This window comes from Scyliorhinus torazame, chromosome 1 (assembly GCF_047496885.1).
Source record: "Scyliorhinus torazame isolate Kashiwa2021f chromosome 1, sScyTor2.1, whole genome shotgun sequence".
Taxonomy (NCBI): Eukaryota; Metazoa; Chordata; class Chondrichthyes; order Carcharhiniformes; family Scyliorhinidae; genus Scyliorhinus; species Scyliorhinus torazame.
In genome coordinates this window covers 379,215,114-379,231,884 of record NC_092707.1, presented here as the reverse complement: position 1 = coordinate 379,231,884, position 16,771 = coordinate 379,215,114, and the positions used below count along the sequence as shown (strand labels likewise).

The following is a 16,771-nucleotide window of genomic DNA, read 5'->3' as shown; positions in this document are numbered from 1 at the left end:
ATCTGTCATTCTGAAACTGCTAAAATCCATAATTAAGGGAGTAGTAGCAGGACATTGAGAAAATCATAATACAATCTTGTAGAGTCATTGTGGTTTTGTGAAATGGAAACACTGTTTGACAAATTTATTGGAGGTATTTGAGGAGAAACAAGAGGATGGATAAAAGGGAACCAGTAAAGGTTGTGTGTTTGGATTTGCAAAAGGAATTCGAAAAGGGGCCACATAAAAAGTTACAACACAAGCTCTTCACATTGTGAGTAATTTCCCCATCTTCTTGAGCAGTCCTTTGGGACTGAGGATAATTTACTTCCACTCCAGCTCGATAAGCTCTGAGGTGGCTGATGAGCCCAATACATGTTCTGCAGACTCTGCCATTTGTGGTGTTTTGAAGGGTTGGGTAGATGAGTTGTTTGGAGGTTTGTGTGCTCCCTCTGATGTCTCAACTTTGCACATTCCAAACAAGTCTCTTGCCTTCTTGGATGATCTGTCTCCATTTTGGTCGGTCACAGACCTGGGGTTCCTGTGAGGTGGCAGGGTTGTTTGACCTCTCTTTGAGAACATTCCCAAAGTGTTTCTGCCGACCTCCTGCGAGCAGAGGCGGATATTTCAATGAAACACACCGTGCCTAGGCATGGGGTCCCAACCAAAGGGGGCCCCCATGTTGGCTGGTGTCTGTGGACAGTTCTTGGGCACCAATAAGATTTTGACTGGTTGAGTTCCCTTGGAGCAGGAAAACATTGATCCAAAGTCACTGAGGTGACTAGGAGGGAGAGGGGCAGCGGTCAAGGCAAAGATCTCTTCTGTGTTTTTACAAAACAAAAGCAACAGGTTTCTTGATTTCTACCGAGGTCTGAGGAAGGCAGGCCATACCGAGGTCTGCCAGTCAGCCAGCAGCGAGGCGAGGTCGCTGAGAAAATTGAGGTGTGAGGTGTTGGTCGTCGAGGGGAGCAGCAGGACGACTCGACCTCCAGGCCAGGGCTGAGAAGGGCTGGACAGACAAGGCCATAGCCAGGCATACTGAGCCAGCAGCGAGGCAAGGTCATCAAGGGCAGCAGGGGGACCTACCCAAGGCTAGGGCTGAAAAGGACTGGGTAGGTGAACGTAGCCAGGCAGCCTGAGCAAACAGCAAAGTGAGGTCGTCTAAGGGAGCAGGGGTGACTTGACCTCCAGGCTAGGGCTGGGGAGATATTAACGAGGCACCCCAGAAATAAAGGTGAGCCCAGGGCCCCACAAAGATATGTTTGCCTCTGTCTGGGAGTCTCCTGTCGCAACACGTTTTGAGTAGTTCAGGGTGGGGGGGGCGGGGTAAATGTGGTTAGCGGATTGGCTAACTAATAAGAACCAGAGAGTTTGGTTAAAGTAGACATTTGCAGTTTAATAAATCAGTAGGACTGAGTTTAGGAGGAACTTCTTCAACCAAAGGGTTGTGAACTTATGGAATTCCTTGCCCAGTGAAGCAGTAAAGGCTCCTTCATTAAATGTTTTTAAGCTAAAGATAGATAGTTTTTTGAAGAATAAAGGGATTAAGGGTTCTGGTGTTCGGGCCGGAAAGTGGAGCTGAGTCCACAAAAGATCAGCCATGATCTCATTGAATGGTGGAGCAGGCTCGAGGGGCCAGATGGCCTACTCCTGCTCCTAGTTCTTATGTTCTTATGGTGCCACAGGGATCAATAGTGGGATCTCAACTATCTATATCAATGAGTTGGATAAAGGGACCAACTGCATTGTAGCCAGATTTCCTGACAATACAAAGGTGATAAGGATAGAAAGTCTACAAAGAGATAGGTTATCTGAGTAGGCAAAATATTTGGCACATGGAGTATAATGTGGGAAAATGTATGGTCATTCATTTTGGCAGTAAGAAAAAAACAGAGAAGAACTTTGGAATACTACAGTAGAGAGATCTGGGGGCAGCATGGTGGGGGTGCAGTGGTTAGCATTGCTGTTTCATGGAGCCAAGGTCCCAGGTACGATCCTGGCTCTGGGTCACTGTCCGTGTGGAGTTTACACATTCTCCCTGTGTTTGCATAGGTTTCACCCCCACAACCCAAAGATGTGCAGGGTAGGTGGATTGACCACACTAAATTGCCCCTCAATTGGAAAAAATGAATTCGGTACTCTAAATTTATATATTTTTTAAAAGTAGAGAGATCTGGGTATCCTTGTATATGAATGGCAAGCTAGCATGCAGCTACAGCAAGTAATTACGAAGGCCACAATTGAACAGGGCAATGATTAGACTGCAACTTGTGTACTGTTTATGGGTCTCCTTATTTAAGGAAGGATATACTTGCACCAGAAAAGTTCTCTAGGCTGATTTGTGGGATGAAGTGATTGTCTTATGAGAAAATGTCTTATGAGAAAATGTTGAAAAGGTTTGGCCTACTATACGTAGAACATACAGTGCAGAAGGAGGCCATTCGGCCCATCAAGTCTGCACCGACCCACTTAAGCTATCATTTCCACCCTATCCCCATAACCCAATATCCCTCCTAACCTTTTTGGTTTGTTTGTATCTTCTTGCTGGGGTAGTGGCGCCGGAGTGTCTGGGACAGTATCGGCTACCTGAGCACGAGTTCTTTGTTTATCGGAGATGGGCCATCAATATGTAAATCGGCCAAGAGTTTTGTCTGCAGACTGCCTTCCAAATACGCGTTCAGGCTCTGTGCCTGCTTGTTGCTTTGCATTGTCCATTTTTCCCTGTATGCTCTGCGAGTGTCCATTTTATGTACTGAAAGTGGCCATGAAGCCTACCTCTGACCCCTGCAACTCCAAGCTGCTCTCGCTGTAAAGCTACTCATCCTGCCAGTCACTGCATATCTCCTGAGCCTTCAGTGGGGGGAGCAGGAGAGGGTGGGGGCGGGAGAGTTGGGGACCAGGGTGGGTCAGGGAGGTGGCCAACAGGAGGACTGGCGAGCAGGAGAGACAGTGTGCAGGAGGTAAGTACAAAGAGCATATTCTTTTTATATTTTTCAATTTATTTTATTTAAGTTAGTTTATTTATGAATATAAGACTTTAGCAATATACTGCATTTCAGCCTGCAGGTATATTTTTTCATTGAAGAGAAAGGCCCGACAGAATCCAAGTGCAGTTTTTTGCACTGGTCTTATGAGAAAGGCTGATTCACTTAATATTTTTTCACATAACTTCAAAGTTGCGTTCCTGAATGTACAACTTTAAGTGAGAACTTACTCTTATGTTCAAGGTAGAGTTAGAGTTTTGATGTTCAAGGGAGTTAAGGTTTTTGAGAATCAGGAAAGTAGTTAAGGCCATAATCCAATCAATCATGATATTATATCGCTTCTTGGCCTTTTGGCTAAGATGAAGGTGAGGTCAGGTGTAATGCCTGGATCTGGTATGTCTCTCTTTTGGGGACCATGAATTGGATTCAATTTGAATTGGTTTTTGGAGCAGGCAAGCAGCTGGATTAGGGGTTTGCCCCTGTCCACACTCTGAGCTCTGGCTTTGTAATTCTGATAAAGTAATTTAAAAAACACATGATCTTATTATCTGATCCTACCAGCAGGCTCGAGGGCTGAATGGCCTACTCCTCCTATTTCTTATCATCTTATGTATAAAATATTTACACCATTAAAGATCAAAATCAATTGCATATACTTGCATTACATTTTTTTTTCCTTTGTAGGGATCTGATGATCAGGTTTACTTGAAACTATTCAACAGCAAGATTAAGCCACATCTTAAGCTAGCAAAGCCAGACCTGAGTGTCGATGGCCCTGACATGGATGTCAGTGGAAATAATAAAATACCTTCAGTTGGTGTAAAAGGGCCCAAGATATCTTCTGATATTGGCATGAATCTAAAGGCAGCTAACGGTAATATTTATACTTCAATATTCAAAATACCAACTGTGGATTTCAAAATGTCTAGCTTTGACATTAATGGTACAAATAGCTTAAATACCAAGCTGATTAAGTCAGAGCTTACATTACATTCCTTTAATAATATTTAATTCAATTAAGAAATCTGGAATTGCTAGCTAGACTTGGTAGTGGTGACTGTGAATTATCATCTGGTTCACTAATGTCCTTTGGGGAAAAAAATCTGCAATCTATGCCTGGACTGGCCTACATGTGACACCATATCCATAGCGATGTGGTTGATCCTTGAATGCCCTCTGAAATTGCCTAGCAAGCCATGCAGTTGTATCAGCCGCTACAGAAAAGTCAATAAAGAATGGAACTGGATTGACATTTTGACATTGGCCTAGGCACCAGAAATGACAACAGCACACCCAGCCCTGTCGACCCTGCAAAGTACTCCTGACTAACATCTGGGGTTTGTGCCAAAACTTGGAGAGCTGTCCCACAGACAACCGCCTAACATATTTATACTCATGGAATCATACCTTACAGGCAATGTCCCAGACACCATTATCACCAAGCATCACAATGTCAGTCTGATGGTTGTCAGGCTTTGGGGGGTCAGGAGGTGAGTTATTCACCATATGATTCCTAGCCTTTGATATGATTAGTCCAGTTCCTGATCAATGGTGACCCCCAGGATATTGATTGTGGAGGATTCAGCGATGGTAATGCCATTGAATGTCAAGGGTGGTGGTTAGATCCCCTCTTGTAGGAGATGGTCATTGCCTGACACTTGTGTGGCGGAAATGTAACTTGCCACTTGTCAGCCCAAACCTGGATATTATCTAGGTCTTGCTGCATTTGGATATGGACTGCTTCATTATCTGAGGAGTCGTGAATGGTGCAGAATATTGTGCAGTCACCACAAACATCCCCACTTCTGACCTTCTGATGGAAGGAAGGTCATTGATGAAGCAGCTGAAGGTTGGGCCTAGGGCACTACCCTGAGGAACTCTTGCAGTGATGTCCAGGAGCCTAGATGATTGACCTCCAACCACAACCATCTTCCTTTGTGCCAGGTATAACTCCAACCAGTGGAGAGTTTCCCTCGATTCCCATTGACTCCAGTTTAGCGAGGGCTCCTTGATGCCGTACTTGGTTGAATGCTGCCTTGATCAAGGGCAGTCACTCTCAACTCACTGTTGATGACTCCTTCCATCACTTTGCTGATGATGGATAGTAGACTGATAGGGTGGTAATTGGCTGGGTTGAATTTGTCCTGTTTCTTGTGTACAGGACACACCTGGGCAATTTTCCACATTGCTGGGTAGATTCCAGTGTTGTAGCTGTACTGGAACAGCTTTGCTAGGGGTGCGGCACGTTCTGGAGCACAAGTCTTCAGTACTATTGCTGGGATATTGTCGAGGCCCATAGCCTTTGCAGTATCCAGTACCTTCAGATGTTTCTTGATATCACGTGGAGTGAATCGTATTGGCTGAAGATTGATATCTGTGATGCAGGGGACCTCCGGAGGAGACCGAGATAGATAATCCACTCAGCAACTCTGGCTGAAGATTGTTGCGAATGCTTCAGCCTTGTCTTTTGCACACGTGCTGGGGATACTTGTGGAGCCTCCTCCTCCAGTGAGTTGTTTAATTGTCCACCACCATTGGCAGGAGTACAGAGCTTAGATCTGATGCGTTTGTTGTGGAATTGCTTAGCTATGTCTAATACTTGCTGTTTATGCTGTTTGGCACACAAGTAGTCTGTGTTGCAGCTTCACCAGGTTGACACCTCATTTTTCGGTATGCCTGATGTTCCTGGCATGTTCTCCTGCACTCTTCATTGAGCCAGGACTGATCCCCTAGCTTGGTGGTAATGATAGAGTGGAGATATGCCAGGCCGTGAGGTTGCTGATTGTGGTTGAATACAATTCTGCTGCTGCTGATGGCCCACAGCGCTTCATGGATACCCAGTCTTGAGTTGCTAGATCTGTTCGAAGTCTATCACATTTGGCAGAGTGGTAGTGCCACACAACACGATGAAGGGTATCCCATTTTGCACGGTGGTAGTGCCACACAACACGATGAAGGGTATTTTCAATCTGTGGCAAGTAATTCACTCTTGACTACTAAAAACCTGTTAACCATCGAGAAGACCCAAGCCCTCTGAGTGCAGCTCCAACAATGCTCGAAGCTTAACACTATACATAACAAAGCAGACCACTTGATTGGCTCCGCAACCACTACCTGACGCCGCTGAGGATCCAGGCTTGATCCCAGCCAATAGTACCTATCCGTGTGGAGTTTGCACACTTTCCCCATGTCTGCGTGGGTCTCACCCCCACCACCCAAAGATATGTAGGGTAATTGGCCACACCAAATTGTCCCTTAATTGGAATTTAAAAAAAAAAAACCATGATTTAAAAAAAATAAAATTTAGAGTACCCAATTAATTTTAATTCCAATTAAGGGGCAATTTAGCGTGGCCAATCCACCTAACCTGCACGTCTTTGGTTTGGGGGGCTGAAATCCACGCGACACAAGAATGTGCAAACTCCACACGGACAGTGATCCAGGGCTGGGATTAAACCTGGATCCTCAGCGTCGTACACAGCAGTGCTATCCACTGTGACACATGCCGCCCTAAAAAATATATCAAGATTGGTCCAAATTATATTATGAATGATATGTACCTCAAAGTCCCCCACGCAAAAGTAAAAGGAAACAAGTTAAAAGGTATTTTATTAAATATTTATCCATTACAGATTATTTAATATTTCCATTACAGATGTTGAATTACCAACAAATATAGACCTCAATGCTCCGAAATTCCAGGCTGATGTCAAAGGTCCAGGACTTGACATAGATATTCCAAGGATGAATGGTGCTAACATTGAAGGGAAGATAAAGTCTCCAAGCTTTCAAAACCCGTCATTTTCAACTCCAGAGCTGCCAGAAATGAATATGTCTCTACCCAAGTTAAAGACAGACATAAAAGCTCCTGATATTGATATTGGTGGAGTGAATGTCCCTGAAACAGAAGCAACTTGGAAAAAGCCAAAATTGCTAATGCCGTCCTTTGGACTGTCAGGGCCACAAGAAGCAGATATGAATCTTGATGGGTCAGTAAAAGCACCCGGTGTTGATGTATCTGCATCAAACGTTAGAGGGAATTTTGCAGCGCCAAACGTTGATCTAAATATTCCAAAAGGAGATATAGATGTAAACATCCCAGATACTGAACTTAATAAACGAAAATTCAAAATGCCAAAATTTAACATGCCAAGTTCAAATATGTCAGATCCAGATTTGGATCTTAATTTAAAAGCACCAGCTGTAAGAAGTGATGTAGATGCAAAATTGAAGGTGCCAAAACTCAGGAATCCAAGTTTAGAAATTTCAGGACTTGAAGGACCTAATGTGAATTTAGATGGTAAAGTAAAACTTCCCAAAGCTGACATAAAAACTCCAGAAATTAAAACCGGGATTGGCTCTGCAGGTATAGACCTCGGTAAGCCCACAATTGGCGCCGATTATGATATGCCTGACATGAACCTTGATGTTCCTGATGTAAAACTTAAAAGCCCAGGGATTAAGATGCCTACACTTAATATGTCAGGAAAAGGTGTTTCCATTCCAGATGTGGACGCCAATCTACCAGCAGCAAATATAGATCTTGCATCTCCAAAAATACAAGCTGATGTCAAAAGTCCAAACCTTGATATAAATGCTCCAAATGTTGATGGCCTTGGAGCAGAAGGAAAGTTTAAGTTCCCCAAATTTAAAAAACCTACATTATCAATTTCTGGCAACAAACTAAAAGGGCCCGACTTGAAGACAGACATAAAGGTTCCAGACGCTGACATTGGTGGTCTACAAAGAAGTGTGGATGTTCCTGAAACAAATGCAAAATTGAAAATGCCAAACTTGCACATGCCGCCTTTTGGACTGTCAGGACCAAAAATACCAGAAGCGGGTCTTGATGGGTCAGTAAAAGCGCCTGGTGTCAATGTGTCTGGTCCAAATATTATGGGAAATTATGAAGCTCCAAAAGTTAATGTAAAACTTCCAAAAGGGGATATCCCGGACGCAGAACATAAAGGAGGAAAATTCAGATTACCAGGATTTAATCTGCCAAGTGGTAAAGTATCATTGCCAGGTTCTGGTAAAGGATTGAAGATGCCAAAAGGTCAGGTGGACCTTTCTGCTCCTGATCTTCAGGGTGATATCCGAGGCCCAAGCCTCGATTTGAAAGGTCCGAGTATTGATGTCGATGCTCCAAGTGTTGATGAGCCCGAAGCAAAAAGCAAATGGAAAATGCCAAAGTTGGAACTGCCGGCCTTTGGATTGTCAGGAACAAAAATACCAGATATGGATCTTGACGGGTCAGTAAAAGCGCCTGGTGTTGATGTGTCTGGTCCAAATATTAAGGGAAATTATGAGGCTCCAAATGTTGACATAAAACCCCCAAAAGGGGATATTGATGCAAACATCCCGGATGCAGAACTTAAAGGAGGAAAATTCAGATTACCAGGATTTAATCTGCCAAGTGGTAAAGTATCATTGCCAGGTTCTGGTAAAGGATTGAAGATGCCAAAAGGTCAGGTGGACCTTTCTGCTCCTGATCTTCATGGGGGTATTAGAGGCCCAAGCCTCGATATGAAAGGACCGAGTATTGATGTCGATGCTCCAAGTGTTGATGTTCCTGACGCAAAAAGCAAATGGAAAATGCCAAAGTTGGAAATGCCGTCCTTTGGACTGTCAGGAACAAAAAGACCAGATATGGATCTTGATGGGTCAGTAAAAGCGCCTGGTGTTGATGTATCTGCACCAAACCTTAAAGGGAATTTTGCAGCGCCAAATGTTGATCTAAATCTTCCAAAAGTGAATATAGATGCAAACATCCCAGATGCAGAACTTAATAAACAAAAGTTTAAAACCCCCAAATTCACCGAGCCTAATTTAGAAATGTCAGGACTTGAAGGACCTAATGTGAATTTAAATGGCAAAGTAAAACTTCCCAAAGCTGACATAAAAGCTCCAGAATTTAAAACCAGGATTGGCTCTGCAGGTATAGACCTCGGTAAGCCCACAATTGGCGCAGATTATGATATGCCTGGTATGAACCTTGATGTTCCCAATATAAAACTTAAAAGCCCAGGGATTAAGATGCCTACACTTAATATGTCAGGAAAAGGTGTTTCCATTCCAGATGTGGACGCCAATTTGCCAACAGCAAATATAGATCTTGCATCTCCAAAAATACAAGCTGATGTCAAAAGTCCAAATCTTGATATAAATGCTCCGAATGTTGATGGTTTTGGTGCAGAAGGAAAGTTTAAGGTCCCAAAATTTAAAAAGCCTACATTTTCAATTTCTGGCAACAAACTAAAAGGGCCCGATTTGAAGACAGATATACAAGTTCCAAATGCTGACATTGGAGGTCTCCAAGGAAGTGTTGATGTTCCTGAAACAAATGCAAAATTGAAAATGCCAAACTTGCACATGCCGCCTTTTGGACTGTCAGGACCAAAAATACCAGAAGGGGGTCTTGATGGGTCAGTAAAAGCGCCTGGTGTTGATGTGTCTGGTCCAAATATTAAGGGAAATTATGATGCTCCAAATGTTGACCTAAAACTTCCAAAAGGAGATAGCGACGCAAACATCCCGGACGCAGATCTTAAAGGAGGAAAATTCAAATTACCAGGATTTAATCTGCCAAGTGGTAAATTATCATTGCCAGGTTCTGGTAAAGGATTGAAGATGCCAAAAGGTCAGGTGGACCTTTCTGCTCCTGATCTTCAGGGGGATATCCGAGGCCCAAGCCTCGATTTGAAAGGTCCGAGTATTGATGTCGATGCTCCAAGTGTTGATGTTCCCGAAGCAAAAAGCAAATGGAAAATGCCAAAGTTGGAAATGCCGTCCTTTGGATTGTCAGGAACAAAAATACCAGATATGGATCTTGACGGGTCAGTAAAAGCGCCTGGTGTTGATGTGTCTGGTCCAAATATTAAGGGAAATTATGAGGCTCCAAATGTTGACATAAAACCCCCAAAAGGGGATATCGATGCAAACATCCCGGATGCAGAACTTAAAGGAGGAAAATTCAGATTACCAGGATTTAATCTGCCAAGTGGTAAAGTATCATTGCCAGGTTCTGGTAAAGGATTGAAGATGCCAAAAGGTCAGGTGGACCTATCTGCTCCTGATCTTCATGGGGGTATTAGAGGCCCAAGCCTCGATATGAAAGGACCGAGTATTGATGTCGATGCTCCAAGTGTTGATGTTCCTGACGCAAAAAGCAAATGGAAAATGCCAAAGTTGGAAATGCCGTCCTTTGGACTGTCAGGAGCAAAAAGACCAGATATGGATCTTGATGGGTCAGTAAAAGCACCTGGTGTCAATGTGTCTGGTCCAAATATTGAGGGAAATTATGAGGCTCCAAATGTTGACCTAAAACTTCCAAAAGGGGATATCGATGCAAACATCCCGGATGCAGAACTTAAAGGAGGAAAATTCAGATTACCAGGATTTAATCTGCCAAGTGGTAAATTATCATTGCCAGGTTCTGGTAAAGGATTGAAGATGCCAAAAGGTCAGGTGGACCTTTCTGCTCCTGATCTTCATGGAGATATCCGAGGCCCAAGCCTCGATTTGAAAGGTCCGAGTATTGATGTCGATGCTCCGAGTATTGATGTCGATGCTCCAAGTGTTGATGTTCCCGAAGCAAAAGGCAAATGGAAAATGCCAAAGTTGGAAATGCCGTCCTTTGGACTGTCGGGAGCAAAAAGACCAGATATGGATCTTGGTGGGTCAGTAAAAGCACCCGGTGTTGATGTATCTGCATCAAACGTTAGAGGGAATTTTGCAGCGCCAAATGTTGATCTAAATATTCCAAAAGGAGATATAGATGTAAACATCCCAGATGCTGAACTTAATAAACAAAAATTGAAAATGCCAAAATTTAACTTGCCAAGTTCAAATCTGTCAACTGCAGATTTGGATCTTAATTTAAAAGCACCAGCTGTAAGAAGTGATGTAGATGCAAAATTGAAGGTGCCAAAACTCAGGAAGCCAAGTTTAGAAATTTCAGGACTTGAAGGACCTAATGTGAATTTAAATGGTAAAGTAAAACTTCCCAAAGCTGACATACAAACTCCAGAAATTAAAACCGGGATTGGCTCTGCAGGTATAGACCTCGGTAAGCCCACAATTGGCGCCGATTATGATATGCCTGACATGAACCTTGATGTTCCTGATGTAAAACTTAAAAGCCCAGGGATTAAGATGCCTACACTTAATATGTCAGGAAAAGGTGTTTCCATTCCAGATGTGGACGCCAATCTGCCAACAACAAATATAGATCTTGCATCTCCAAAAATACAAGCTGATGTCAAAAGTCCAAACCTTGATATAAATGCTCCGAATGTTGATGGTTTTGGTGCAGAAGGAAAGTATAAGTTCCCAAATTTTAAAAAACCTACATTTTCAATTTCTGGCAACAAACTAAAAGGACCCGATGTGAAGACAGATATAAAAGTTCCAGATGCTGACATTGGTGGTCTACAAGGAAGTGTTGATGTTCCTGAAACAAATGCAAAATGGAAAATGCCAAAGTTAGAAATGCCGTCCTTTGGACTGTCAGGACCAAAAAGACCAGATATGGATCTTGATGGGTCAGTAAAAGCACCTGGTGTCAATGTGTCTGGTCCAAATATTAAGGGAGATTATGAGGCCCCAAATGTTGACCTAAAACTTCCAAAAGGGGATATCGGTGCAAACATCCCGGACGCAGATCTTAAAGGAGGAAAATTCAGATTACCAGGATTTAATCTGCCAAGCGGTAAAATATCATTGCCAGGTTCTGATAAAGAAATGAAGATGCCAAAAGGCCAGGTGGACCTTTCTGCTCCTGATCTTCAGGGGGATATCCGAGGCCCAAGCCTCGATTTGAAAGGCCCGAGTATTGATGTTGATGCTCCAAGTGTTGATGTTCCCGAAGCAAAAAGCAAATGGAAAATGCCAAAGTTAGAAATGCCGTCCTTTGGACTGTCGGGACCAAAAAGACCAGATATGGATCTTGATGGGTCAGTAAAAGCACCTGGTGTCAATGTGTCTGGTCCAAATATTAAGGGAGATTATGAGGCCCCAAATGTTGACCTAAAACTTCCAAAAGGGGATATTGATGCAAACATCCCGGATGCAGAACTTAAAGGAGGAAAATTCAGATTACCAGGATTTAATCTGCCAAGCGGTAAAGTATCATTGCCAGGTTCTGGTAAAGGATTGAAGATGCCAAAAGGTCAGGTGGACCTATCTGCTCCTGATCTTCATGGGGGTATTAGAAGCCCAAGCCTCGATATGAAAGGCCCGAGTATTGATGTCAATGCTCCAAGTGTTGATGTTCCTGACGCAAAAGGCAAATGGAAAATGCCAAAGTTTGAAATGCCGTCCTTTGGACTGTCAGGACCAAAAAGACCAGATATGGATCTTGGTGGGTCAGTAAAAGGGCCTGGTGTTGATGCATCTGCACCAAACTTTAAAGGGAATTTTGCAGCTCCAAATGTTGATCTAAATCTTCCAAAAGTGGATATAGATGCAAGTACCCCAGATGCAGAACTTAATAAGCAAAAGTTTAAAACCCCTAAATTCACCGAGCCTAATTTAGAAATGTCAGGAATTGAAGGATCAAATATGGGTTTAAGTGGTAATGTCAAAATTCCAAAGGCTGATGCATCAGTTCCAGAAATTAAAACAATAGGTTCTGCTGGAGCAGACCTGAAAAAACCCACGATTGGTGTAGATTTTGATATTCCCAACATGAACCTTGATGTACCTGATGCAAAAGTTAAAGGCTCAAGTTTAAACAAGCCTTCACTTAACATGTCTCCAGGAAATGTTTACACTCCTGTTGTGGACATTGATCCACCAACACGCAAAATAAGAGGAGATGCAGACATTCTCATGCCTGGTGGAGTAACTCGGGAAAGCAAATTGAAAGACCCTAACATAGACATAAAAGGTGCAAAGGTCAATGTTAATTCCCCAAATCTGCATGGTGATTTTCGAGAAGTTGGTGTGGATGTGAACACTGAAAACATTTATGCTGCAGTGAATACTCCCAGACTAAATACAGATAATGATGAGAATATTAACATGCAAAATACATTTTCAAGGGAGACTTTTAAAATAAGATCATCTTTATCTGAGCTTGATGATGATGTATCTACACTTCCACAAAGTGACTCTAATTTGAAAGGAAGAACTTCCAGTACTCTTCATGTCACTGATGCTGCTGAGAGTAAAAAAAGTAAGTTCAAATTCTCAAATTTCTTTAACCTTACTCACAAATCAAAGGGATCAGTTGACTTCACAAAGGCCAAGGCAGCACATTCTTCTTCTGGGACATTTAGACCAACATTCCCAGAACTTGAACTCTCTGTATCTAAAGAGTGAAGGACTTTGCACCTGTTATTAAGTTATGTTGCATATTCCTGTATTAGTGAGAAATATACAACTCCTTCAAATCAATATAAATATGTAGAATTTTTGATGTAAACGTGACAATAATGTAACACCGCAATTTGTATTTTCTCATTCATGTTAAGAAAAAGCAAAGATGTTACCCAATACTAATGATGAAAAATACAACACAGTAAGGGATCAGTCTGGAGTATTGAGTTTGTTATAAATCTAAGATGCCTGTCATCAACTCAGGACTTCAATTAAAGCATTTTGCTTATGTACTTTAAATATAGAGCATGAAAAAAGTTTTGTATTCTTTGCGATGACTGTCTATTGCCATCTAATACATGTAAATGGGCAATACATTTGGGGATCAAGGAATGCTGCCTATCATTTGCAACAAAAATATGGTGAAATTAAAAGGCCCAAACATTGTTATCAATTCAGTTCTGACAAAATATTTATACACTAGGAATCTCTTGACAATGTATTTTAACTCTGATAATCTCCTGAAATCTTATAAATGATCTTAATAACTTTAATATTTTTAAATTATAGGGTGACACGGTGGCACAGTGGTTAGCATTGCTGCCTCACGGCGCCAAGGTCCCAGGTTCAATCCCGGCCCCAGGTCACTGTCCGTGTGGAGTTTGCACATTCTCCCCGTGATTGTGTGGGTCTCAACCCCACAACCCAAAGATGTGCAGGGTAGGTGGATTGGCCCTGCTAAATTGCCCCTTAATTGGGAAAAAAAAAGAATTTGGTACTCAATTTTTTTTTTAATTATAAAATTTATATACATGCTACATATTCAGCTACGTCAGGTTAGATAAAAGCTTTGTTTCATCAAACTTACATATAACAGAAATTACTACACCAACACAATTGATAACGTAGATATGCTAAATGTATTTACTTAAATGGAAAACTCAGGATTGTACAGGTTTTCATTGTTCCTCAATGTCAAATTCACTTTGTAAAATATTCAATTTCTTTAATATTTTGAGAATTTAAAACTGTGTAAAGGTGTTTTACTGAAACACTTTGAATGGTTAATGTCTAGTCTTATAAGAGGCCTTAAAGTAGGCAACCTCAAGGGTTATTCTTCTATATTAAATGTTATTGTTTCCTTCCAATATGAAATACTCCATTTTTATTGAAGTAACCATATAATTGACCTATTTGAAGAAATATGGTCGTAAACACTGTTGGGATAATTAGTTTGAAATGGATCTATTTGATTATCAGCTTTTGTGGCTCAAACGTTTAACACAGGCTGCCTATTCCTTGGCTGTGTACATTCTCAAACTGGAAAACATAAAGATTTGTTCTTCAGAAAAATGAGAGCTGTCATTGATTTATGATTTTGTAAAAATGCTTCTTAGAAGATGAGTTTGTGATATTCATCAGGCAGATCTTCATTATGTTATGAGGGATTAATGTTAAACTGAAAATAAGGCTCAGGGTTAGGAATGTTGACCATCGAGCCACAAGACCTCACATCACAACTATAATAATAATAATCGCTTATTGTCGCAATTAGGCTTCAATGAAGTTACTGTGAAAAGCCCCTAGTCGCCACATTCCGGTGCCTGTTCGGGGAGGCCGGTACGGGAACTAGTATATTTACAGCCATCCTACTTTTGCTGGATTCAAGTGTCAGGTCTTGAATTTAGACTATGGTCACATCAAAATTCATTCTTTATATTGCAGTTAGACACACATGAAAGTGCAGTTCTGGTCACCACATTATCATGTGGAAGCTTTGGAGAGAGTGCAAAGGTTCACCAGGATGAAAATTGAAAATCGCTTATTGTCACAAGGAGGCTTCAAATGAAGCTACTGTGAAAAGCCCCTAGTCACCACATTCCAGCGCCTGTTCGGGGAGGCCGGTACAGGAATTGAACCTGCGCTGTTGGCATTGTTCTGCTTTACAAGCCAGCTGTTTAGCCCACAGTGCTAAACCAGCCCCCAGGATGTTGCCTGGACATGAGGGTATTGGCTATGGGGAGAGGTTGAATAAACTAAGATTGTTTTCACTGGAAAGACAGAGACTGAGGGGAGATCTGATAGAGGTCTACAAAATTATGAGAGGCATAGACAGGGTGGACAGTCAGAGGCTTTTTCCAGGGTGGAAGTGTCAATTACAAGGGACAGGTTCAAGGTGAGAGGGGAGAAAGTTTAAGAGAGATGTGCGGGGTACGTTTTGCAAGCTGAGAGTGGTGGGTAACAGGAACCCGCTGCCAGGGGATGTGGTGGAAGCAGGCACATTAGCAACATTTAAGAGGCATCCTCCTCTAACCTAATAATAAGATCCATTGGTGTGAGGTAAGTGCCATATTATATTATTATTAGCATTATTATATTATTAGCATTGCGCAGGTCAAGGAGACACAGCCGGAGTGAGAGAGATGCAGACAGTGAGAATTTGGTAGTTTGGTGCAGTAAGGTAACCAGGAAAGGTAAGTGGTTAATCTAATTGTGCTGTTTTTCAGTTAAAAGTGCAGGGTAGTGTCTGATTGGCTGAAGCTGCCCCCACCATAAACTTAAATTAAACTAATTAATTAATTAGTGATGGCTGGTCAGGTGATGTGCTTGAGCTGCTTGATGTGGGAGCTGGCAGATCCCATTGCGAGCTGCAGCGACCACATCTGCAGTAAGTGTTGGCTGCTCAAAGAGCTCCGGCTCAGAGTTGATGAGCTGGAGTCTGAGCTTCAAACACTGAGGCACATCCGGGAGGGGGAGACTTACCTGGACACTGTGTTTCAGGAGGCAGTCACACCTGTCAGAGTAAGTAGTTTAAATCCTGCCAGTGGCCAGGGACAGCAGGGTGTGACTGCAAGTCAGGCAGGTAAAGGGAACCAGCAGTCAGGAACTCAGGAGCCTCAGCCCTTGACTCTGTCCAACAGGTATGAGGCACTTCCTCCCTGTGTGGATGGCGAACAGGGTTGCAGGAAGGATGAGTCAGCTGACCAAGGCACCATGGTTCAGCAGGCCATTCAAGGGGAGGGAGTAAATAGGCAAGTTGTAGTTGTAGGGGATTCTATTATCAGGGGGATAGATAGTATCCTTTGTGAGCAGGATAAAGAGTCCCGCATGGTATGTTGCCTGCCCGGTGCTAGGGTGCGGGACATCTCTGACCGGCTTGAAAGGATACTGGAGAGGGAGGGGGAGGATCCAGTTGTTGTGGTCCATGTCGGTACCAACAACATAGGCAAGTCTAGGAAAGAGGACCTGTTTAGAGATTATAAAGAGCTAGGATTCAAATTAAAAAAACAGGTCCTCAAGGGTCATAATCTCCGGATTACTGCCCGAGCCACGTGCAAATTGGCATAGGGAGGCAAGAATAAGGGAAGTTAACACGTGGCTGAAAGAGTGGTGTGGGAATGAGGGGTTCCTTTTCATGGGACACTGGCATCAGTTTTGGGACAGGGGGGACCTATACCGTTGGCATGGTCTCCACCTGAACCGAGCTG

At 42.7% G+C, this 16,771-nt stretch overlaps 1 protein-coding gene across 1 annotated transcript in view; it reads left to right on the top strand.

Moving 5' to 3' along the window:
* The window catches only part of LOC140426881 (neuroblast differentiation-associated protein AHNAK), a 60,980-nt gene extending 46,344 nt beyond the window's left edge, over positions 1-14,636 (top strand). Inside the window, exons 5-6 of the mRNA XM_072512135.1 lie at positions 3,648-3,837; positions 6,619-14,636. Coding sequence (XP_072368236.1) covers positions 3,648-3,837; positions 6,619-13,286 — 6,858 coding nt within the window. The 3' untranslated portion in view covers positions 13,287-14,636. The remainder of the gene's footprint in view (positions 1-3,647; positions 3,838-6,618) is intronic.
* Positions 14,637-16,771: the final 2,135 nt, after the last annotated feature.